The sequence below is a fragment of the Lepisosteus platostomus genome, chromosome 8 (genome assembly GCF_059453375.1).
Source record: "Lepisosteus platostomus isolate fLepPlt1 chromosome 8, fLepPlt1.hap1, whole genome shotgun sequence".
NCBI classification, from domain to species: Eukaryota; Metazoa; Chordata; class Actinopteri; order Semionotiformes; family Lepisosteidae; genus Lepisosteus; species Lepisosteus platostomus.
Genome location: NC_142618.1, coordinates 25,443,008 through 25,469,753, shown reverse-complemented (window position 1 = coordinate 25,469,753; position 26,746 = coordinate 25,443,008). Strand labels below are relative to the sequence as shown.

The 26,746-nt window shown below is 35.4% G+C and overlaps 1 protein-coding gene across 2 annotated transcripts in view; it reads left to right on the top strand.

Moving 5' to 3' along the window:
* The window catches only part of oxsr1b (oxidative stress responsive kinase 1b), a 141,330-nt gene that overhangs the window by 85,521 nt on the left and 29,063 nt on the right, over positions 1-26,746 (top strand). For both annotated transcript variants that reach the window (XM_088642973.1, XM_088642974.1), the window contains exons 5-7: positions 13,465-13,520; positions 17,628-17,737; positions 18,714-18,815. In XM_088642973.1, the coding sequence (XP_088499099.1) occupies positions 13,465-13,520; positions 17,628-17,737; positions 18,714-18,815 (268 nt within the window). The remainder of the gene's footprint in view (positions 1-13,464; positions 13,521-17,627; positions 17,738-18,713; positions 18,816-26,746) is intronic.

The following is a 26,746-nucleotide window of genomic DNA, read 5'->3' as shown; positions in this document are numbered from 1 at the left end:
CTAATTAAGCCTTGAAGTCAATAGAAGAAGAAACACTTTTTTCAAGGACTATTAGGATTAAACCAAACTATGATTGCAAAACAATGTCGTGGAAATATCTTAGAATTTTGGCAAAGCTAATCCTCCTGCAACCTTTCAGGCTACATAATGGAGAGTTTAATACTGTTCCTATTTCTTTCCATATGAATTATAATATTTCAGTGGGAATTCCATGTAATAGCCACAGTGATTTCTTAGGATATAACAAAGACTTGGATGAAATGTGGAATGTCTAACCCCAGGATGATTGTCATGGAAAATAGATATTGAAATGAACCTCTTCCAAAAACAAATGGTTCTGGAGAGCTGAGTTCTGCAAATTCTGCAATGTGCATAGATTTTTGTGGTGAATGCAGGTACAGTAGGTTATAATATTACACAGACCAATGTCAAGAATCGCTGTTTGGGGACAGAAAACTGACTGTATATAAAGTCATTTATAATGTACGTACTGTACATTTCATAATATATACACATGTATTGTGTTGTAAAGTATTAGTTGGGGGGTGGTCATTGTATACACTGATGCTCAATTGAACTGCAGCTTGGCTCTGTGACTTCTCCACAGTGGCGATATGAATTACACAATGTTGAGGAATAAATCAGCCTGCTACTGACATTCCCTATTACAGCCGCAAAAGCGAGAAACATTTAAGAAGGTCAGCCAGTAGACTACCTTCGGTGCAAAATAATGAAGCAGTAAGACGTTATTGCAAACCCCTGGAAGGCAGAACAGACTAATAGACTTCTGTCATTGGAAAATATAAAGGACTGTTTCAGTACCTCTTAGGACAGCCTTTGCACGTGGGACATCTCCATGGCTCCTGGCCTTGCCGAGCATTTTCCTGTGAAAGCATAATAGCATCACATTTGTGTCCTGTGCTATGAAAACAAAAATTAAAAGCTTAAAAAAATATATAGTGCTCATAGCAGATGCGTGGTGCATCTGTTGTAATGTTTGTTTGATATTAAATAATGCAGCATTTTGAATTTGAAATTGGATGTTCATCACCAACATTGCAGATCTGGTGGATAAGGAAGTTCAAGTACTGAAAGTAAGCAGTTGCGTTTGTGTGTGTGCACTTAATCTAACTTAATAGCAACACAGTGAACTATTCTAATTATTTGATTTGATCACATTTCACATTTCACATTTCACATTTCAAGTTTCCAAAACTGACGGGGAAACCTCCTTTTTCACTGTACAGGATAATGTAATGCAAATTGCCTAAAATGCTAAAGTCTCCTACCTGATTCTGGATATACCTAATACAATTATCTGTTAGTAGTTAGATCATCTGTTTTAAAGCCTGACAGCACCTGTAAGCTGTTGTTGAATGAAAAACGTAATCTGTTCAGATCAAACAACTCTGGTCCCCCATTATAAGTCGCATATACATTGTTTCACACATTGTGTTAAATTGAGGAACTCGCCATTGAAATTCCCTGCACTGATGGCTTTTTATTGAAGATGCCAAACACTAACAATGTAGGTGATTCATATATTATTTTGTAATGAAAGAATATTGTGAAGAGCAAAATCTAACATTACTTATACCTCTTCTTGTAGACAATTGTGTTGCACATTAGATTAAACTTAGCTTATGAAATGTTATGACCCAACATTAAGGTTGAGTTGTTACCACTGTTCAAGCAATGGATCAACAATGTTAAATTCATGAACGGTGGAGAAAAAAAATATATTAGGAAGCAGTGAATGACATTGGTGGTTTTGATGAAACCACAATTCAAATGACCATGGTGATGCTATCAATTTTTGTTTGTTTTTTCTAGGTTATAGGTACCGTAAATATATATATGCCCATGTCTGAACTGTACGTTGGGAATGTATCTCAATCTAATTGCCTAGTTTATCATAGATTTTAATTATCCTAAGGTATTTAATTAGTGACGATGGATTTGTTGTTTCTTGTCTTTAGAAATTGATTTAATAGTGACCTACAGAACCTGATGGATTGGGGCTCTCTAGGACCAAGGTTTGGAGATATGTCCAAAAGTCCTTCTATTTTGTTTAGGACAAGGGGACTGAAAATGAATGAATGAATAGATTTTTGTAGAATGTGTTTGGCACCTCCTGGTGGTATGATTTTGTAAGGGTGCTGTTTAACATCATTTTTTTCAGAAATATTGTTTGATGCATATGTAATACCAGAAAGTCATTTTTGAATTAAATTAAAAATTGGAAAGACCAGAGACTAAACAGTCATCACATTAGCTTCATTTTACCATTGATAGGGAGTACTCCATGAAAAAGAATGAAGAAATTAGACAACATATTTCATGATTTGTTGCAACATGTAGATTTCAACTGCCCATCTTAAGTTGTTTTAATCATGGTAGTACTGATCTTAAGTTTTGATTTAACATTTTGTAATTTTTTGCATGTTTCAAGTGATTTTCTATAGTGAAAAATCAACATACTTTATTAATTTATATATATATTTGCATGCAGCAAATTTAATACCAAGATTAATTTTTAAGATTTTTGCAATATGTCAGTCTAATGGTCTTTTGTGCATTGTTTGATGTTTGCCTTTACATGTCACAGGAATTTAAAATGCCATGGTGTCAATAACATCTCAGTAAATTAAAACTCATGGTCAGACCATGAAGTGAACCATGAAGGTTAAGGGGCACTTGTCCAACTTGTCCACTACAGACACTGCTTAGAAGACAAATGTCAAACACTACATGTTCTGTTTTCTAAAGGGAATTCAGTTCTCTGTTCCTCAACAAACACAAACACTATATTGTGCAGTTATCAGGCTTAAATGTTCTTACATGTGCAACTAAGTGCTTTAGAAAAACACTGTAAATTACAGGACACCTATTGAAAGGCCTTACAGTATTCTACACTAGGGTCTCAAAGAATTAGTTTAAAACTTTTTTTGCAGCCTTCTGTTAAACATGAGTAAGTAGGAAAATGAACTGGGCATTTTTAACTACAAAGCAGTCTTATTTGACCTTATTTTACCATTGTCTTTCCACCTCTTATTAAAGGGAAATGGATTGTGGTCTTCCATAGACTGAATTTGGTGATTTCAAATATAGAGCATCAAAATACATGTTAATTCTCAACGCATAATTTCAACTTTCGCAGCGTTATAAGGAAAACGGTACACTGAAATGTTGTTGAACAGACATAATGTAGATAAATTCATTACGCTGATTAACATTTGTCTTCAACAGGGTTGATTAACAGCAGCCCTACTATGAAAGTCTTGTTAGTTGTCTGTGGCCACGATTGACAGCAATACAAGTTGTACATCTGCGACAGATGCTTTGCACCCAGTTGCTGATGCTTTCCTGTGGGATTCTATTTGATTCCTCTCGTAGGGCCTAGACAAATACCTGAAGATGTATGTTTTCCTGTTGGGGAAAATTGTTGCATTGGCTGAGCCCTCAGGATGGACAGCAAGTGAGGTCTCCACACTTGATCAATGTAGTGATGTAGAGTCAGGCTGTCATTAACTACTTCAAGTGGAGTTTTGCTGTCCAGACCTTTACACTTGGACCGCCCCAATAATTGTATCATTCTGTACATCTGTGCCACATTTGCTGTGACGCTATCAGTGTGAATTACACAAATCTTTACACAAAAGGACTTGGCTCCACTCCTGGAAAGTTTACCTGAGGTAACAGTCCAGACTGCAACACGATAAATTATCTCGATAAGCAAGACACTGTATATTAGTTCCTTCTTTGCTTATCATTAAGCTTGACATTCAACAGCTTAATCCTTGTGTTTTTAATCAATGTACAAAGTCTGCATAAGTATCTAATATCTTACGTGCATAGTGATGCTCAGTATAATTTGGTAGGGGAATTACAGAACAACTTAGTGCAGTTCAGTCTACCTACTTTGAGTATTGTATTGCAATTAAGAATAATTTACGACGTTATTGATTAGTATCCTTACATTTACTTTGCACATTCTTGACATGGTGCAGAAGTCATCTGCATTCTATGAAAACCGTACAACGATGACTTTAGCATTTCAGGAAGTACGTGCTGTGTCATTATTCATAGTTTTATGAACAATATTGTCTGTAATTTAGGACTCTTAAGCTTGTCAAGTCCTCCCCTTTTCCAGCCTTTTAAGGCAGAAAATACTGTAATTCTATACTCCTCTTTTTTCTTCTTTGTCACCCCAGCCTTCAGTTGAGTTGACTTTGTGTGACTGGTAAAGTAGATCAAATGAGATCTACTATCTGTCCTCTGCATCCCTGGTCAAAATTCAGTTTGGTCTTCCTCTGCTCTTTCTCTGGTTGTTACTTATCTTTAATGAATCCTTGAAATCATGTCTTGGACATTTTGGTATAATGTCTGCTTCTAACGAGCATGTGTTAAAAATAGGCAAAAATGCTTAATAACTATCTTATTTGCAATTTGTCATTAAAATAAATCACAAAGTGGCAGCTGAATTACGTCTGAGCTAAACTTTCCCATTTTGGGTTTAGACAAAGACAGTACTAAAACATTTTTTAAGTACAGTATGTAATGACTTTCTCTGATTAGTTTCTGACTTTTTCAATTTTCTGTTGTATTCGAATTTAAGTGCAGGTTTTGATACTGATAAAATTCTGGCATTCTGTGGAATTATATTCAAAATTGTTTATGGATTATTAGTAAGTATTCTTAATTGATTTGGCTTCTTTTTGGCTAAAGTATGCCAGTTTTTAAATTTTGTCTATTGTCCCATTGCTTAGGATTTTTAACAGTGTTCTATGTTGAGACTTTTTATGTTGTATTCTAATCTAATTATTTGCCACTATGACCGTAGGTTTAACTAATGCTGTTGCAGATTTATTTATCTACCTTTTGCCACAATAAAATATAGTAGTATAATATACTACTGTGTGTAATATTTTCTCCAAGTTTCTGAAAAGAGAATCAAAGCTGTTTTCTATGGTGAGTCTGTCTCCATAGAAACACTCAATTATCTGGCGAGTATGTGACCCTATTTACAAACATTTCTTGGCAACACAACAATAACCAGCAAAGTAGACCTTTACAAGAACTTATGCACAGCTCGGAGGGTTACACTAGCGTGTGTTCACCCACTAACTGTACCACAATTTTATCAGTAAATTACTGAACATGGAACGTGCAATCTGCTTTATTAAAAAAAGCAATCAGCTGAATGTTAAGAAATTATACAGCTTACTGTAAACTTAAAGTTTCTGACTTTAATACAGAAGTCTTATAAATGCCTTTTTATACCCTTAAAAACTGTGTGAGGACAAAATATCAGCAGAAGGAGAGGTGCACAATATCAGGAAATAAAGCTTCCTCCTGTGGTTGTGGAAGTGTGCTTCTGCTGGGCCTTACTGTCCCTTATTGTTTGCTTCTGAGATGTCTAAAATGGAGAGTCACGTTTTGCTTAATTTATGATAGTTTTGCTGTATGCAGTGATCATCACCTGGACTTAGTCTGAGACCCACAGATTAATTTAGCTCGTTTATACAGGATTGGAATTGTGCATTCTATTAAAAAGATCATGAGAGAAGATTTATTTCAAGCCATATTCTAACTCAACCACAAGCTTGGTAAACTAGATAGCGAGCGTGTGTTTACTTTTGTACTCTTAAGTAAAACCGTGCCTTTTTCTTAAAGCAAGCACATGTGATTAAGTAGAATGAAAGTAATTTAACAGTAAAATTTTCTTTAAGATTGGAGCAAAAGTTTATAAATAATTTTCTGAAACAAAAAGGAAATCCATTCATCATAAACTAATGGTAGTAAAGTAACCCACAGGTAATTTCAGATTAATTAAAATGCCATTTATGTTTTGAACTGCTGGCATTTCTGTATATTTTAATTTCTGGAAGTTAGTCGTTTTGAAGTCATTTCTTGCTCTTTCAAGTTAAGTAATCTTTTGCTTTATTTCCCTATAAGCAATTTGCATACTTGTATGTAAATATGGTACATGTTCCTTAGAAAGGTCTTGCCAATATACAGCTATTGGAAAACATGTAATTTAGTGGAGAATCCAGGGCTACATTTGTAACTAAATTTTATCATATCTATAATATCGATACACAAATGATAGATTTTTAATTAATCACAAAGTACTGCTTCTTCACACAAAACTGCGCTATGTCTGCGTCTGTGCTGTGTTTATCTACTGCACTGATATTTTAAATGAGCACTTGCTGGCTGGATTAAAAGTGCATGTTATCTGGAGGCACAAAATGAATGCGTGTACGATTTGTGTGAAAATTTTAACAAACCTTGTCCTTCCCCTGCAGTCCTGGAAATTTCTGGTAAGGACAATACCGTATTATCTGAAAAACATATATAGGTACAAAAGTGATTGCACCTTTAAATGTAGTATCTATATCTTGGAGGTGTTTTGTCACAAAAACAAAATGTTGCTGAAGACAGTGATGGCCTGACTGCTATTTATTTCCAAAACCAATAAACAGTAGCTATCTCTTAATAATAAAACTAAAAATAATAATTCTTCAATAGTAATACAGTCCATGTCATTCGGTGTGTCAAAGAAAAGCAGACAAAGTTCAGCACTTAATATCAATAGGGAGATATATTTGAGGAAGAGAACAAAACAGACATTTAAGAAAATGTAAACAAAAGCAAATTTCATTCTATATTAACTATATTAAGTTGAAGTGCACTTCAAATTTGTAATTTTTTTTCCAAGAAATGTCATTAACAATGTTCAAAGGCTACTGGAGAAAACATGAAACTTGATTTCCCTAGTCCACCTCCAATGAAAAAGTAGAAAAGCATGATAAGAGCACATTCACTGCTACCAGATTTGGCATGAAATGTCTAAATAATTAACAGTGAATTCTGACGATTGTGTCTCAGGTGTCACATACAGTAACTAAACAATTAAGGAGTGGTAGTCTTTCCTGTTTCTGTAGACTATTTCAGTTATAGCTGATGCTTTAATGGTACACGTGCAGTTTAAGCAACACATGAAAAGCCACAGGTATTCTAAAGATACATTTTTTTCTTTTCTCTGGTCTTGCACGGATAAATGTAAAATTATTTAAAGTTAATTAATTTAGCATGTGCGTATAATGATACAACAGTAGCAGTTTACAGTTAACAACCCATGGTAACGAGTAGTAACCAAGGGTACCCAGCAGTTACTATAGTAACAGATGCTTGTGGTCAGTGTTTTTTTTTGTATTCCTTCCATACAGTTCAGTAAAACAAAGTTTTCTTTCTCTGACTGGACTTTAAATATTTGATTTAAAGTGCTTTAAATCTAGAATTTAAATCATGACAGCACAGTGCTCAGTTAATCAGTTAATCAAATCAGTTAACCTCTGTGATGCACTTGAATGTTGAAGATTGTAAAACATACTACTTTTCCCCATTTGACATCTAAGAGACTGTTATTAGTAAAAATGCAAGGTAGTCAGGGATCACAGGATAAATTAGAATTTATCTTAGTTAACGAGTCTAGTTCTAGTGAGAGATTGTTAATGTACTTGTAAGACCTCATTTGAAAGAGTATTGTGCAAGAAAGAGAGCAGGGTATAGAGTAGAGAATTTTATTGCCTTATGTATATGTACATTGGAATTATTACTTGCGCTGATCTCTCGGGACACGCACAGTACAACAGACAACGTCACACAATGTAGATGTTACATACAAAAATAGTACATAATAAATGGTAACAACCAGAACAATAAAATACGTTATAGAGAGCAATAAATATGTGGTAGTGGAGAAAAAAGTTCATTGTAGTCAAAATTGCATAGTGCAGTGATGCGTTGAGTACTGGGGCATTGCACAGTTAGCTGTTAAGGTTGTGCACTACCACAAGATACAAAACTGTTCTTAACCCTAGTGGTGTGTGCTTTAATGGAGCGTTACCACTTGGAGAAGAAGAGATATTGCTTTTCTGGAATTAGTCCAAAGAACATCAATCGGGTACTTTCTTGGGTGCAGAGGAAAGACTACTTTGACTAACGATGTTTTTAGTCTCAGACGTGGAAAACTACATAGGGATCTGATTCAAGTGTTCACAATTTTCAAAGGCTTTGACATGTTCAACTCCATAGACTTCTTCAAAACCCAGAAGACAAGCTGAGACTTACGGTAGCTACCTAACCATGCTGCTAAAGCAGATTACAAAACGTCTTTCAAGTAGCAGCCTGGTGAGATCCTTGGACACTTAGCTCCTGGAAGATGGGCTGAATGACGTCCTCTTATATGGCATTATTTTTAGGTTCTTATTCAGTGTGAATTGAAATGTGGTCTTTGCTTTAAAACAGAAAAGATGGGACTGACGTTATTGTGGGCTAGTGCCTGACTTGACATGCAGTACTCTTCTCCAAGTGTGAGGAAGGTGCAAAGTTGACTAAACTGGAGGAACATGAAAAGATTCAGGTCGTTACATTAGATATACATCTCATTAACATTATTGCTGCACTCCAACAAATACTAAATGCACAGTGTCTCAATGTGTTATAATAAAAATATGTTACTGACCTTGGGAACTAAATCCCTATTTGTTAATTGCAAGCTAATCTATTTTTTTAATCAAGTTTCATATAAGATGGGTAATAAGAGATAATTGTGTGTACTGGCAACTGGAGTTAAGAAGGTCGGAAGTGGATAAGACCATAAGAACCTGATGTACCTACATTTCACTACTGCTTTCTTTTGTTAATATACAAATGGCTCATTTTTTTTAGACTCTCGTCAGAATGTAGAGATTTGAAAAGGTTACAAAATGAGAGGAGGCTATTAAGCCCATCTTGCTCATTTGGTTATACACTTCCATGACTCTGGGAAAGTAAGATTTCCATCAAACTGTGAAAAAAACGTTTACTGTTAAGAAGCAGCCAAGTGTATCCCTTTGTTTTTAGTCATGTTTCGTGAAGCCAAACTGTATAGTCATAAAGCTGTGAACCTGCACTTCAAATCAAGAAAGTCAAACGGTTTGGAAGTTCTTTATAAATTTTTGGCCATGTGAGGTTTTGCAAAATCCATACAAAATACAAAAAGTTTAATGCACTTTAAGCTTTTTAGGATACATAAAAAAGTATGCAGTTTGTGTAAGCTTGCCAACATTTCAAGCTTGTTTCAGGGAAATTTTAGGAGCAGTTAATGAATTCTTATGAAAGTGGTGCCAGCATTGCAATCCACATAGGAAGTGAAACTGAAGAGGTCAGGTTGTCATTGTTTTGGTCTGATCATACCACATCGAATCTCATAGCTCAGGAATCCAGGGAGAGGCAGTCTGGAAACAATGCAGTGATGTCATCTGATAAGAATTCAGTGCCATGATGCGAGTTTTCAAAATAGTTTAACTTTTCAGCAGTATTCACAGATGTATTTACATTTCTTTCATCTTTCATCATTCTTTTATCTATGCTTTTAAATCCTTTTATAGCTGTATCCAAACCCAGTGACATTTTCACAAATGTTTAAGCACTGGCTCAAGAAATGTTTAAATTCTGCTCTTAAATAAAATCATCTAATGTTGTTAACATTCCCTTAAGCCTGCTGGATCATTTCCCAGGGTACAAAAAGGTAGCATGAAGAGGGGTGTTGCTCAGAGGGGGTAAAATTACAAATACTAATACTATACTCTTTTTAAAAATAATGATTACACAAGTTGGAATTCAAATTGAGGAGGTTATTAACTTTTACCTTTCATTGGGCTACCTCATTTCCATTTGAGTTTAATTTATTGGACTGCATATAGTAAATATTCATTGTATTTGGTATCTGCAGTTTTGTGCCTTTTGCTTCTAGTAAGAAGCTACAACCATCATGTAATTCCAGTATCACAAGCCTGCTTTCTGTGTCACCGACCTCTTAATACAAATCTCTGAAGTTCATTAAGAAACATCTAAGGCTGGGTTTTAGGTGTAGTATTTTTGTAGAAAGAAAGATCTTTCTTGAGCAGCTTGAGATCTTTTGGTGGTACGGTAGGTTTAGTTTTGGCATTCTGTAATGGCCAAGGCAGAAGAAACAGTCAGCAAGAACAACTGATGTAGAATATGCATCTGACAAGATGTTACTTCCTTCTTTGGAATTAATCAAAGAATTAACAATAGCTGCTCCATTTGTAGAAGTACCTGAGTTTAATCTTTATACTGTATGTTAGATGGTTAAATTCTGTTGCTATAACAATGTGTTCTATGCTTCTCTTCTCTGCAGTTCACAATTAACTCATTTTATGCTTTAATGCTGTGAATAAAAATACTGTTTATTATTGCACCCTATTAAAAATAGCCAATTAAAGTTTAATTGTGGCAACTCAAAGCTGGGTGACCTTTGAAGACTGAGACTCGACTGAAATCTTTTGACCTTTGTCCTAAATTTTAGCTTATTGAGGAGGTTTTTACTTGTGGTAACTTGATTGAATCTTTCATGTTTTCAAAAACTGGGTCACTTAAAAGGACTTCACAATTACTCTTCAATCTCTTTCATAGAACTATCTGCAGAAAATAACCAGCATAGCTGGTGTTATTAACTTAAGCCCAGTGGTATTTAAACTGTATCCATCAAAAAGAGAGTGAAATTCTAAAATGGTAATTGCCCCTGAGTTTAGAATATTTTTTCATTCATTATACAGTAATTATCCATTTTGGGCCTAGTGACAAAAGACATTTAGCTTCCCAAGCAATATAAAAATGTTTTATCTTGGAAAATGTAGAGTATGGACAGTTTCAACTACAATCAGAGAACTAATTAAGTTAAAAAAAATGGAGGTAAAAACCAGCTTGAAAAGCTGGGAAAAAAAACTCTTCACATTGTTTGGAGGGAGGTACACAGACATATCTGCACAGCTTATTATGCCTTAGTGACATAAATGTTGACTTAGTGTGCTTGTGCACTTAGATTTAGGACAAAAGTGATGGAGAGAACCAGGTAAACTTTATTGAAATGTCTAATTGGTACTTTTGATACATCATATACTTAAAATAAAGCTTTTTAGGCCATTAAAAATGAGTCATTGATGCTAACATGAGTTCAAGTCACGTTCTCAATCTCCAAACACCAAACTGGAAATTACTTTTATATGTATATCTGGTAGAATATTTAAAAAATTTAAAAAATTTTTTTTTAATACACATCGCATTTGTGGGGAAAAGATAAGTTTCAGGTATTTAAAAAAAGTTGAAAGAAAACGTTTCGGCCGTGGAGCCTTCTTTAGGTGTGTCTCCACGGCTCCACCGCTGAAACGTTTTCTTTCTTCTCTTTTCAGCATGGAATAAACCAATTACCCGTTCCTTTGCAGCCTACGCATGCCAACGCAGCTACCCACCTGAACTTTTAAAAAAGATTGCTTGTTTTTAGTTGAGAACTGGGTGTTTTATGTCTCCAGTATACTGTAAATGGTCTTAACATTATCTCAGACATGTTTTGTGGCATTTGTGGTCTGATCCTTTAAAGGAACCGGCTTAGAAATTCCTTCCTAGAATTAGTGTTGATTCCATTAAAAGCACATTGCTGTCTATTACCTTGTCCCGCCACTCAATCTCATCACCTTACAAAATAGCACCTAATGTTTTATTCCAGAATGCAGTGAAGAGAAAGTTACAGTATGTATAGTGTTTAATGATTATATCATCTTAGCTGTTACAAATATAGAAATATGTATAGATTGTGTTTGTGAATGATGGTTTATAAAATGCATGTGTTAAAATGAATTGAAGATTTTGCTGAATCTCAGCAAATTGTAGATCTAGGTCTGTAGATTGTGTGCACTAATGCCCTTGGGACAATATGTTCTCTGCAGTAAAATGACAAAAAATGAATGATGTAGACAGCGCCACTTTATTATCTTAGTAACTCCTAAATATTTTGTGTATATTTTTAATTTAGTTTAATTTTAATTTAGTCTGGCTTTGATCAAATTGTTTGTGGGGGTGTAGCTTGATTGTTCTTTTCTGGGATTTAGTGGGGAAATAGTTCAGCTTCATTTAACTACCACTGCAAAGTATGCAGGAAAGCATTGTTCATAAATGTCATACCTGTGCTCCAAATGACACCTCTAGCGATGTAATTATAAGGCGATATCAGCAGAGAAATGTCACTGTGGGTGCTTGCAGAAAATGTGCACAATACGAGAATAGCCATTCTTTTATTCAAAAGACAAAAGCCGGAGACAGTTCTGAAAATGATTTGATTATTATCCACTGCCATATGCCTGCCAGAGAACAGTGTTCAAGCTGCTAAGCATTGTACCAGTGATCAGCAGGGCCTTTCATGCTGTGCCTGAGTATTGATGATTGAATGATTTATGATTTAATAAGCACTGGCACCCTACTTAACCAACTGTCTTCCTCACTGTAAAAGAAATGAAGATCTAGATCTAGATAGATTTAAGATTCTCGTGGCAGTTTGCAACCAGAGCATTTATCAGGTTTTTTTTTAATTCAGTTTATTGTCACAAAAAGGTGCAGCCCAAGTCTCTACTTTTTTACCATTTTGTTTGATCAGAGAGAAGCACAGTTGGGGGGAAAAAAAAAACGAGAGGTGAAGAACCATTAAATTTGAATGTAGGTATGGGAACCGCTATCCAGACATCAGAATAGCTGTGACAAATATAATAGTTAAGCTTTGTAAAGAGATCTTTATAATGTAACCCTTACAGGTATAGGAAGAGATCGGTTGTTGTCACTCTACATGCAGTCACATTTTCTCATTGGCACTGCACTGTTTTACTCAAGCTATTAATATGAAAAGCAAAGAGAAGCTGATAAAACGATGAAGTGGCTGACATTCCCAGTGAATTTGGATTCCACTGATAGGAATGGATAGCATTATGCTTTGAAGCAATGATCTTCAGGGTCAAACGGGAATTAAGGAAGCACCTCCCGAATGACACGTTAAATATGTGCAGGAACTGAATTGGTCTATCGGCTTTTCTTCACTAATCCAAAATAAAAGCTAACTAGCCAAGATTTATTTCACCCCTGTCAACAGGTAATTAGGGCTTGTGCAGTTCTCTAGGTTTTATATTTTTCTATTTTATCCAAGCTAACTCCTTCATTCAGGTGTAATTATGTTTCAGCAAACAAGAGATACATAAGGAATCATGCAGATTTTGTACCCAGTATTTTAATACTGTATGACCATCCAATTTATCTATAAATAACTACATTAGATAAGAAACATACAGTATAATGTTTCAGAACTAAAATACTTTATACTTCAATTATTCTCAACCATGTTCTAGATGAACTCCTTAATTTATGATGTACTCTGTGAATTACCATATTCTTGGGTGAATAATCCCAAAAAGGGTACTGAAGAAAACAGGTGTGATACTAGAAGAAAACAAAAGACCCCACATGATACCAGGGTGTTTAAATGTCGATTGTAGTCTATAACCTTTCTGTTTTAAATGCTACAAATGCTACTCACGTGTGACTCATGTATGTGTTTTCTTTGCCGTGCAGGGATGTGAAGGCAGGCAATATTCTGCTGGGAGAAGATGGCTCAGTACAAATTGCAGGTAATTCCAAATTGCATTTGATTGTCATTTTACTACAGTATTTTCAGGAATTTGGGGCCACTGTTTTATTTCGTTCCACTGGCAGAAATTCTGACAAAATATTCACAGATTATTTTAAAACAAGATAAAACCTCTCAGCAGAGGAAATTACAAAGGATTTTTTTCTTGATTTGAAAAAATAAATTATGTATTTTTTTATGGCATACATACAGTAGTTGCTCAGAAAACAATGTGCATAATAATCTTTAGAAGTATTATTTATACCAGTGGTTCTCAGTCCCAGTTGTGTGTCGGCATTTATGTTATAAATGGACCTTTGATCACTTTTTTGTGCACTGAGTCTTTGTTTTAAAGTAATCTTGTTAAAGATAATTGTCTCAAGCAACTAAAACCTATATAACTTTATGTAGTCTCTCCTCAATACTGTTAACATTGTACATACTGTACTGTAACTCCGACAGAGACTCAGTATTTTTCCTATTCCTTTGGTCAAATTGGTTATATTTCAATGAGCACACCTGAATAAGGTGAGAGGTGGAAGTAAATAAAAAAAAACTTTAATTGGAATTTTAAAATAAATTGGCCTGTAGTTAAGAGTAATTAGTACCAGGTTTCACTTATTTGAATTGTTTTTCTCACAACCTAATTTGATATTTTCAGCTGCTTTTAATGCAGCGCCGTTTGGATCTGTCTTTGACATTTAATTCCTATTTTGTGTATTTATGATCGTCCTCTTTATATGAATGTTTTATAATATGTAATGACAGTAATAGGTTTGCTGGTTAAGACATTATTAGTACTGGAGCTTATTATGTTTGCCTCCTCGTTTAGTTGTTTCCTCCATCTCTCCCACAGCCACCTTTGTATTAAAACATGCCATTTTTATGTATCTCTTAATTCTGGTCTGAATTCAATTCCTGCACTTTCAGAGGATATCTACTGAACAGATGCTAATCGCATATTGACTGTTTACTGGAAAGATGGCATCTCACATTTCTCAGACACCAATGTTTTGTCTAGAGTTCAATGTGGATGGTTCAAAATGAGTATTTAGGTTTGTTTATTTGAATCAGTTCCCCCCCATAGTCTCCTCTTTTAAGACCAAACAGGTTCAGTTCCATCAGCTTTTCAAAGTTTGACATTCTTTTATGTCCACAAAAGTATCTGGTTGTTCTTCTCCAGGTGGATTCCAAATAAATAGTATCTTATTTTGTAATAACTATATATGTGTCGGTCAAAAAAAATTTTAAAATCAGTTCTTATTGGTACATTTTACAACTTTAATATAAAATACCCTTATTTGAATGTCCACACTTTTAAACTTTGTCCTTATGTGCTTTTTATTTTTATTATCGCTTCTACACATTGTCTAGAAGATGCAGATGAATTATCGATGTAAACACAAAGTCTATTTCATACTTAGCTTCTTAAAACTACTGAGTGTCCCATTTTCGGTCTACACATGCGGATAGATATGTTGGGCATCTCTTGTGCTTGGGTAGTAAGATAAGTAGCTATGTAATGAATATATTTCTGTAGATACCACATGCTGTATGTCATCTTCAGCTTCTCAGGGAGTGTCTCTGCACCTGGTGAGGCAGCTGTAGATGCTCTTGATGCCCTCAGGCCCTTCACTGCTGTTTAATGTTGACTTTGGTGATAACGTGGTTCCCTGTAATGAAGATTAGATATTTTGGTAATTCTGTATATTTCTAATATGAATTTTAAAATTAATTGTAGGTTAAAACTGGTCAAAAGTTTGATCAGTGAAGACATTTCACAGTTAAAAGCTTATTTTTCATAATGTGGTAAGAACACATTGAGGTTGATTTGTAATTAATTGTCCTACTGTATTTTATGCAACCATAAACTAATTCCATAATGAAACCTGGGCAAGGAAACAGTATCGTTTTCTTGTTGTACCAACAAATGTAAAAAGTTATGTATTTTTTTGCAGAGGTTTTGTGTACAGTTTTTAGACATTTTTGTTTATTTCATGACTTGGTAAATCCAATGTAAGGCAAAATAAAACAATTGAAGTTTTTGTGGCTTGCTGCAATTTCTAATCGTCATGAAAGTCCAAGCTCAAAACCCAGTAAATATACAAAAATTTTATTATTTCGTATATTCAGTTTGAAATGTTTGATGTAAGAAAAGTTTGACTTGGTTTTATAGGATAGAAGGATAATTCAAGAGGCAATCCTGCGTGTTTTGTTAATATTATAGCGAAGTCTTCATATCCTGTTCAGCTTTCATGAAAATGTCTGTTGATACTTTGTGGGGTTACTGGAAATAATGATTCTTAAAGTCTCTCTCCTAAATAGACTGGAACTTTTGAAATATTCATTTGTTTTATTTATACTCTGTAGGCTATATACTGTACTTTACTGCAAAGGAACAAGTAATAGGTTTATTCCATGCTGAAAAAAAAAGAGGAAAGAAAACACAACGTTTCGGCCGTGGGGCCTTCTTCAGGTGTGAGGAAGGCCTGAAGAAGGCCCCACGGCCGAAACGTTGTTTTCTTTCTTCTTTTTTTCAGCATAGAATAAACCTATTACTTGTTCCTTTGCAACCTACGCATGCTGACGCAGCTACCCACCGGAACTATATACTTTACTGACTATTAGGTTGACCTGCATTCAAGCATAACAAAAGTCTTAAATTACAGAACAGTATGAAAGCTTTTTTTTTAACCTGGGTGTGTTTCCTTCTATGGAGGCTTGTTGTCCAGGCAAATGTATGAAGTACTGTACTGTATATTGTCTTGATGTGGAGAGTCACTGCTGTGTAGTGCATTAATTCTGGTTCATTGCAAGGGTCATTGGTTGAACTTTTATGCGGTACACATGAGAGTGTGAAGTAAGTGTCAGGCAAAGAAATAGTATGCATTTTAGTAGGCACATGTAAATAGGTTCACGCAGTGTGAAATTTGGAGCAGTGAGACTGGAATATCATTGCTGTCACTCGAGACATTCAGTTCTATAGAATGTGAAAGATGCTTCAGGCTTAATCTGTAGAATATAACATTTAAAAACAATGAGAGAGTTTGTCTCATTTCAGGGCATTCAATAAAGACAGTAAAGCACACAGTTGCCTAGCCAGGCAGGTGTTTTGAAGCCTGCGTTAACTTCCCTTGAGTTTGTAGTTTTTGGACTCTGTTAGTAAGTTCCTGAAACCTAATGTCAGTATATTAACACATGTTAAGAAGGTATTCTCCATGTTCATTTTTAGTTTTATGGATAAGTGATTCTCAAGAAATAAAAGCGGGACTCCACCGCGAGCATGTGCTTTCAAGATGTTTGATAATGACTGTAGTTGTATACTTCATTTCAGTGGACACCCTTGATGTCTGTTAAGCAGAAATCCTTTTAAGGCTTTTCCTCTGGATTTGGCCTTTTGTATTTACAGAGACTATACAGACTAATTGTTTCAGTTAAATAGGAACCTTTCATTTAATTAAAATGATGAAAAGTAGAACATTTGTATAAACATAATAATAGTTCAGTAGAATTTTTCCTCTTTATGGCTACATAGTCAGTTGTTTTAGTTGTCCAAAACTGTTGATGAAATTTTTTAAATTATAAGCAATTAAACATTGAGATAGTATGATAACCATTTTAAGTATTAAAAGCTTGGGCTACCGCCTTTTGGTATACAATTTATCTTTTCTTCCTTCATAGACATTTGCTGTAATAGGAACTGTAATAGAACTACTTTTGTCATGTGACTAAAATGCTTCCCTTTGTTTTCGTAAATCTTTGAGGTAGTTTAGATAGTTGGTCATCCCATCTTTGTATTAACTATGTTAAACTATTTGAGCTGTGTATATTGCAGTGCTCATACACAGTGATATGTTGTGACCTGCTTATTAAACAGCTAAGGTTGAACAAGTGAATCTTGTGAAACTGATTATTTATGGAGCCTGTGAATTCTTTACAGAAAGCATCGAAGTGCATAGCATTTGTCCTGTGGAATATCAAGACTAGTCTTAAGCTCTGGACAGTTGCATCGACCGTAGTTTAACTAAACAGTTGAATCATCAAGATTTCTAGGAAGACTTTGAACATGTGTAAACATGAAATTCTTCTTTTATCCATTTTTTTGTAGATTTTGGTGTTAGTGCCTTCCTAGCAACAGGTGGCGACATTACCAGGAATAAAGTTAGAAAAACCTTTGTTGGAACCCCATGCTGGATGGCTCCAGAGGTTATGGAACAGGTGAGTATTTTCAAGTCCCGTCACCCAGGCAGTGTCCTGACCCAGCAGCATGACTCATTGCCTTATTGTTTCTCTAAGGGATATGTTATAACAGTGGTGCAGCTATTTATTGAACCTTTTTTGCATGATCTATTGTGCCATGAAAAACAAGTGAGGCTTTTGAATGATTTGCCCACACAACAGCAAATGTTCTTGATGACAGTGCTGCAGAAGCCCTGATTCATTGCTTCATTTCATGTTGGCTGGATTACTATAGCCTATATAGTGGACACCCTGCCCCCTCCCTTAAAATTCAAATGGTTCTAAACCTACTGTAACTGCTCAACCTCTAACACCTTTAAGGCTCCTTGACCGCATAACCCAGTTCTGAAATGTGTTCACTGGCTTCCATTTACCAGTGCATTTAGTTTAAGACTTTACTCTTTAAGCTCCACGCGCCATATTCTTACAATATTAATATCTCTCATTACTCTATGTATAAAACGGGGTTTTATGCTCTAAGTGAGCCACACCTTTTAGTAGAACCTTCTTACACAGTAGGTATAAGAGGCTTTCAGCCTCCTTGCTCTATAACTATTAGCACTACACTTAGTGCCAATACAATTGAAAATAAATTATAATACTTTCTCCATACTGAGGGCACTTGATAGACTATAGGTATTCCCTAATTCAAAATAGACTGAGAAGCTGTGTCAGTAAGCATTTCATTTCAAGGTGTAATGTGTGCAATATACATCATAAGTAAATCCTCCATTTCTGATGTTCACTTGTAATTTTCTAATAATATTGCTAAGTAAGCTTTGAACTTTTGATTTTTCTTTGAATATGATGTCAGAAGAACTGCCATGAAGTAAGTGGTATGGAGAGGTTTTTATAAAATGTTAACTTTCTGCTTGGGTATCTTCTTTACTATCCTTTGCTTTTTGAGTATGGAAGCCTGAAATGTTAATGGTCTTAAATGTGTTTTTAACTGTAGGTCAGAGGTTATGATTTCAAAGCTGATATCTGGAGTTTTGGGATCACGGCTATCGAATTGGCAACAGGAGCAGCTCCTTACCACAAATATCCACCCATGAAGGTAAGTACAAATAACTAGAATAACTAAAAAGAGTTCATATGACTGTGTAAATACATATAGTGCCATGCAAAAGTGTTCAGACCCTTTAAAAGGATTTGTTGCTGGTTTACAGATGATACGTAGATGTTTTTGTTTTTATTTTTATTGCAAACTCACGTGCTTAAACAAAACATTTTTCAGCAGATATATTAAAGAAAATCAAAAACTGAAATTTGTTACTTGCTTAAGTACTCAGGCACCTGTGCTCTGGTAGCTTTAAGTCTGCAAAGATGAAAGAAATTGTTCTAAGAAGGGGATTTCTTTACCATTGGCTTCTGCCTGTGCACCATTGAAGTAACTGTTATGTTTAGTATAGAAACACTCCAGTATGTTTAGAGATTATTGGTCAGCCAGTGAATATGAATGAAAGGTATGAAAATGAAGAATTAAAAAGTTAGAGATGAAGTGATAAAAATGCATAGATTAGGAAAAAGGATGCAAAAAATGTCAAAGTGTTTGGCTATCCCACTGTTGGCTTATTAATCAAGTGGAAGCTGCCTCACACCACAGAGAAACTGCCTAGAAAAAGCTGTTACTCAAAACTCAGCATCTGAACAAGAAGGAGACTTGTGAGGAAAGCCACTGAGAGACCAAGAGTTCTGTGGCTGAGAGTGGAGTAGGAGAAAAGGTGTACTACAGTATATCAAGAGCTCTGCATTACACTGGCCTGTATGGGAAGTTACAACTGGAATATCATTGCTGTCACTCGAGACATTCAGTTCTATAGAATGTGAAAGATGCTTCAGGCTTAATCTGTAGAATATAACATTTAAAAACAATGAGAGAGTTTGTCTCATTTCAGGGCATTCAATAAAGACAGTAAAGCACACAGTTGCCTAGCCAGGCAGGTGTTTTGAAGCCTGCGTTAACTTCCCTTGAGTTTGTAGTTTTTGGACTCTGTTAGTAAGTTCCTGAAACCTAATGTCAGTATATTAACACATGTTAAGAAGGTATTCTCCATGTTCATTTTTAGTTTTATGGATAAGTGATTCTCAAGAAATAAAAGCGGGACTCCACCGCGAGCATGTGCTTTCAAGATGTTTGATAATGACTGTAGTTGTATACTTCATTTCAGTGGACACCCTTGATGTCTGTTAAGCAGAAATCCTTTTAAGGCTTTTCCTCTGGATTTGGCCTTTTGTATTTACAGAGACTATACAGACTAATTGTTTCAGTTAAATAGGAACCTTTCATTTAATTAAAATGATGAAAAGTAGAACATTTGTATAAACATAATAATAGTTCAGTAGAATTTTTCCTCTTTATGGCTACATAGTCAGTTGTTTTAGTTGTCCAAAACTGTTGATGAAATTTTTTAAATTATAAGCAATTAAACATTGAGATAGTATGATAACCATTTTAAGTATTAAAAGCTTGGGCTACCGCCTTTTGGTATACAATTTATCTTTTCTTCCTTCATAGACATTTGCTGTAATAGGAACTGTAATAGAACTACTTTTGTCATGTGACTAAAATGCTTCCCTTTGTTTTCGTAAATCTTTGAGGTAATCTTTGTATGAGCACTGCAATATACACAAGAAAGAAGCTTTTGCTAAAAAAAAACACCTCAAAGCCCATCTGGAGTTTACCAGACTGCACAATCCTGCTAAATTCTAGGAGATTATTTTGTGGTCAGATGAGACCAATATAGAGTTTTTTGGCCAGAATTCAAAGCACTATTTGTGGCACAAACCTAACACTGCTCTTGTCCCAGTAAATACTATCCCTAAACTGATGTATGATGGCAGTAGCATCATGCTATGAGGATGCTTCTCATCAGTAGGGACAAGGGATCTTATTAGAGTTGAAGGAAAATTAATGGAGAAATGTACAGGGAAATACTGTGAACTGGGAGCATGTTTCAGTCTGCTAAAAACCTGAAGCTTGGGCAAATATTTACCTTTCAGCGGGACGTTGATCCCAAACCCAGGATCAAAGCAACATTGAAGTTAGGCCAAGAATAAAAAGGTAAATGTCCTTGAGTGGCCCACTCAAAGTCCTGACCTCAACCCCATTGAGAATCTGTAGCAAGATTTAAAAATTGAGGTCCACGATTACTGTCCAAGAAACATGAATGAGCTGGAGCAAATCTGCCAAGAGGAATGGGCAAACATCACTCCAAACCAGTGTGCAGAGCAGGTGGACACCTATACCGAAAGACTTAAAGTTGTTATTGCATCAAAAGATGTCCCAGCTAAATACTAATGTGTGGGGTCTGAATACTTATACAAGCAGCCTATTTCAGTTTTTTAATTTCTTCAAAAGTTATTAGCTAAAAAATAGCTATTTTTTTCTAACATTTTCCATTTGACTATATGAGTTTGCAATACATTTACTAATGGAAAAAGCATGTGTTAGTATAATTTGTAATCGGCAACATTTGAAAACCTTTAAAGGGTCTGAATGCTTTTTGCACTGTACATAGTCCATACATTAATATGAATATATAATATTCAAAGTATATAAAGTTAGTAAAAAGAAGACAGTGTGGAAAGCATGTGATTGTTTGAGTCGTTTGGAGCTGAAGCCGTAAGCATTAAAGAAAAGAAAAAAATGCCTAACAGATTATAAGGGAACACATACAGTTCAAAATCCAAGGCTCGACAGTTCATCCTTCCTCTGGGAAAGCTAGTTACATGCCTTACCCCAGTATCAGAAGGTCTTACGCAAGAGCTCCTTTTTAAGCATTCAGGAGTCTCCTTCATCTTAATATGGTTAACAGTTCCTAAACTCACAGTATTTCCAGATCCCTTCATTTTAGATCCTTGTTTTGACCTGTGAAATTAGTGTGATTTTGTCCCTGTTTCAGTTCTAAGCCACACTGTTAAAACTGCCTTTAAGTCTTTCTTTCACAGCTACTGAACTTAAACTAGGCTCATTCTGTTGACTCTGTATTATCATCCAAGTCACTTATATAGATTAGAGATATCAGTCCCAATAGTTTTTCCTGAAGGCATTATTTAAGACAAAAGCATGAGGAAGCACTGTTTGAGATTTGTTTTGTATTTTGTTGTCTTGTTCTTTTTACATGGCAACATGCAAGCCTATATTGTTTTGGTAATTTCTTAGAACATATATTCTTTAAAATATTTAGAGCATACAGTTTTCTGTATTTGTTAAAAGCTAAATCTAATGTCAGAATCCTGGAGCTGTAATTCTTTGTCCATGATCATGGTATCCATCATTCGTATTCATGGATCTCAAAGCCAGTCAATAAAAAGGAGGAATGTGAATGTCTATGCTCTTCATTTAAGGCTAAAACTCATCCTGTGTGTTGGCGAGAAGCAGGAGGGTCTTTTCCTCATGAAATAAATAAATAGTATTGTTACAGTATGTACAAGCCCTTTATTTTGAATTGTTACATCTGATTATATAAGCATATCTTTTAAATGTTATAAACCATTTAACCCCATAGAATGATCTTCAATTTAGAAAATATGCTATCCCTAAGACAGCTTGACTTAAACTCACTAAGATTTTGTTATGTAAATTCATACCTTTTCTCAGTATTTTCTCGTTAAAGTGCATCAGAATTATTATAGATTCTATGTGTCAGATTAATCATGGAGTTCGTAAGGTTTAGCTGAAAATGAGACATAACATCCCAGGCTCTTCACAGATGGCTGCAAAATATTTGAGTCCACGACAAGAGATCACAATCGGAGAACATCTCCCTCAGAGATGTCAACTCCAAGCAAACCTTACATTCTTCACACCTCAGCTGCATCTTGATGAAGGCGTGGTTGGTGCTAGTCATGAATTAACACAACGTAATACCATGAATACCGACACAGCTTCCAGTCCATGAATACAGGACTGGATACCTTAAAGATGCACCATGCATTCTTCAGACTTCCCACATGATATAGTATCTTGTGAAACACAACCCTGTGCCTTCTCAAAGTCAGTCAGTGTTAACTGGTATGTCAAACGCCCTCAACCCTTTGTATCCATGAGAGAACAAAAGTCTGCATTGTTCCTTCTGAATGACATTCTGTCAACACCTAATAAGGCATCAAATAATTTTGTAGAACTTTTTATGGCCATATGATAGTCTGTCTATGTCAAATCCAAATTCCTGATATGCCTGGGCTTTTGCTTCAGTAACAACCAGAGCTGCAGATCTTAGGCCATCTGATAAATGTCTGCTTAATCAGACCAGTTCATGAACATTACTTGTAAGGTCTCTTTCTTCACCTTATTAGCAACTCTCACCATTGGTGAACCGCAGTGGGTCTTACAGCAGTTATGACAGACACACACTTCCTCTTTTTCAAGTCACGATGATGTTTGAGGCCCTGAGTCAAACTCAATGTCCAAGACCTCATCTGGGATAGAAATATTTTTTGTTGTGAGATGGGAATTGAAATCTTTCCGCATGGTCTCATCCACCTGGTATTCCCAGGCTACCTGGACTAATTGTTTGCATGTTATCTATTCATCTAGTTAAATGGGTCCAGCTTTACACCTGATAGTACTTAGTTTCCTCTCACCTCACTCATGAATGAGTACCCAGAACATAGAGATGTACTGTAAATGATATGACTGTAAAGTCAAAGTTCACCTTCATCCCAAGGTGCCGTAGTACGTGTACAGTATGAGTAACCATGGATTTGAACAGAGTTTGTTAGGGCAGTCCATGACTAGTACACAAATACACTAACTTACCTCTCAAGTTGACATCTGAGGGTCACTCTCTTCTGTGTATCTCCATTGTTCTCTGTGTGAATGTTAAAGTTACCCATTAGAAGTTGGTTGTGGGCCCTATCGAGCACTGAATCCACTGTCTCTGATAAGGCTCACTATTCTTAACAGCAGCTAGGTACAGATGCAGCCATTCAAAATGGGTGAGGTATTTCGCGGCATACCCCGGTGGGCGTGTCCCGGTATCACGTGGTGTCACGTGGTTAATCACGCGTCATTTGATGCTCTGCCGGAAACTATCCGGCGTCACCTTGTAAAACCGCCAGGGGGAGCTTAACCTCTCATTTACAGCATTTGAGCCTTTAATTTTGAACTGTGTATTACAGCATGTTAATCATCAGTCATTAAAATGTTGGTATATTTTATGAAAGCAAGATTGCTCAGTTGGACAAAAGTACACAACCTACCTTTATCAGAAATATTTATGCATCAAAGCCTTTACTGAAGATATTACTAATAGTATTAATAATGGATGGCTTTGGACAAGCTGTATACTCAAAGTATAATTTCTTTAGCACATTTGTACAAGCACTTGGAATCTGTCGAAGCCATACTTTGTCAGGCATTTTGTTTTACTTCAACGGGCATAAAAACTTCCTTGCTTTTAACAGGGCGTTTCATAATTTCTAACTACGAAAATGATTTAAAATGCGACACATCATTCAACTAGAGCTCAAAATATCACAAGGATCCTCAAGAGCACAGCAAAGAGTGTATTAAAAGACACTTGTATTTATCAACTCTTTCTTTTCCGTATACCAGATTTTTTGGAACCACTTCAGAAGGGTGTCAGCCAGTCAGATTCCAGGAATCGGTACTTTAAAGGAAAAATACACACCGGTATTCCATTTCTCCCTAACGATTTTAAGCATCGAAGTATTTAACTAGCATGTGAAATAGCGTGTGAAAAAGTGGTAGTTTTAAGCTTTTCTGCCAATATAATATGGAATCGCGTATCTAAAGAATTTAATAATGGTATGATTATATTCGTGTACTGCGACAGGGCTGTGTAGGGCTGTTTCGCCTCCCTGTTCATGCGAGTTGTCTTGTAGCCTACTGGTCTACGTGCCTGACTAATAACTGGCAGGTTGTGTGTTCTAATCCAGCTGGTGCTGGACTTTTCTTTTAACAAACATTTCTTCGAAAAAATAGAATAGCGATATTATGGACAATCAATTGACTTTTATATTTCAAAATATCACAACATGATCGATTTTAAGTCATTTTTGATAACAATGAATAGTCACCTTCTTCCCTTCTGACAGCGGTTCCTGCTTCTATTGTGTATGTGTTTGTGTGTGCAATAGAGTAAATTTTTATAGAGAAATGGAGGCTGATATATATATATATGCGTTACAATATAAACATTTATATTGATTTAAATCGTGTTCTGATTTAAATCACAAACGCGTGTTTTATTATGTGTTTTTTAATCATAATCAGGCTAATGCATTTCTACATTTCTGTATGAACCAGCTTAGAGGTTCATACAGAAAGACAGCTTGTGTTTAAATTGAGTGTAAGGTAATTTATGCTTCTAAAGTCATGGTCAGCATTTATTATTGTACTTTGCTGTAAACTTTTTCTGTGCCTAGTTACATTATTTTATAGCGTTTTTATTGCGTTATTAAATCCGGTGGCGCTGTGTGTTAGTTTCCTGACTCCCATGTCACATGGTCTGTGATTGAATCCCATGGAACTATGACTTTATTTTTTAACAAACATTTATTTTAAAAAATGAAACGTTTCCCTTGGTCAGAGATTAAATAAAACCTCACTCGCACCAAACAAATTTATATTTCTAAATATCACAACATGATCGAATTTAAGTCTTTTTAATAACAATGAATAGTCACCTATGCGTTACAAAATATACATTTATATTGATTTGAATAGCGTTTTGATTTAAATCGTAAACGCGTGTTTAAATATATGTGTTTAAAGGCGATATACTGTATAAAAGCGCTGATTCCTATGGAGTGTGTTCCACCGGGGATTCAAAAAATTAATTTTAAATAAGCTGATTAAGCTTAGACTAACTGTATTCTAGCCTTGGAAAAATGCACTTGGAATCTGTCCAAGCCCTCCTACAAAAATTATTTAAACTGCGACACTGATCATTCATCTCTAAATAAACTTTATTTTATATAGCGTTTTAAGCGAATAGGTAATTAGATTGCTCATAAACCTAATTGCTTTTTCTACATAAACACAGCAGGATTGCTCTCTGAAAATGCTTTTCCTTTATATTTAGGCTCAGATTTCAACTATAGATTGTATTATTATAAACTTTCTTGGAAAAATGTATTTTATGTAAACCATGTTTGCTATTAATTCATTTAGGGCTAAAATACGTTCATTGTCTTCCAATCGAGTCGAGTTGACATTGGAAGCTTGCCACACCCGGACTGTTAAACCAACGCATTAGCATGTCAAAGCCCATTGAGGGTATTGAGCCAGTATTGGCTTTAGTATTCCCCCCCTCTCCCCTCAATTCAATTCGATTCAAGGTGTTTTATTTGCATGACAGATGGGTACAAGCAGTGTTGGGTATGTATATTGTACACTTACAGCCGACAGGCACTGTGTAAGAGCCGGCGTACCAGAGCAGTTCACCGAGGGAGCGTCTGCATTTATAACTTAGTTTTTAAAATTAGTCAAGCAATATGAAGCATCTCCTTTTACTTTTAAGTCCCTTAAATACATTGAGCACAGCTTTCTCACCACTTAAGATTGCTTTTGATACCATCCTTACATAAAGCAGAAGGGAAATCTTAGTGCCTGAGCATAAAAAGAATAGGAGCATACTGCAACGCGTGTGAAGTCCATAAACGATATTAATTTTGGAACTTAAACATACAGTATATGGCTGGTCTCGGTACTTTAAAGAAAACATACACACCAGTATTCCATTTCTCCCTAAACATTTTAAGCATCGAAATCTTTAACTAATGTGATACCGGAGTCAACAAGCATACTTTTAGAATTTGATTAAAAGGGAATATAATATGGAATCGCGTATCTCAAGAAATTAATAACGATATAATTATATTCATGTTGCAAAAGAACTGCAACGGACATAAAAACTCCCTTGCTTTTAACAGAGCGTTCCATAATTTCTAACTACGAAAATGATTTAAACTGCGACACTTATCATTCAACCAGAGCTCGAAATATCACAAGGATGC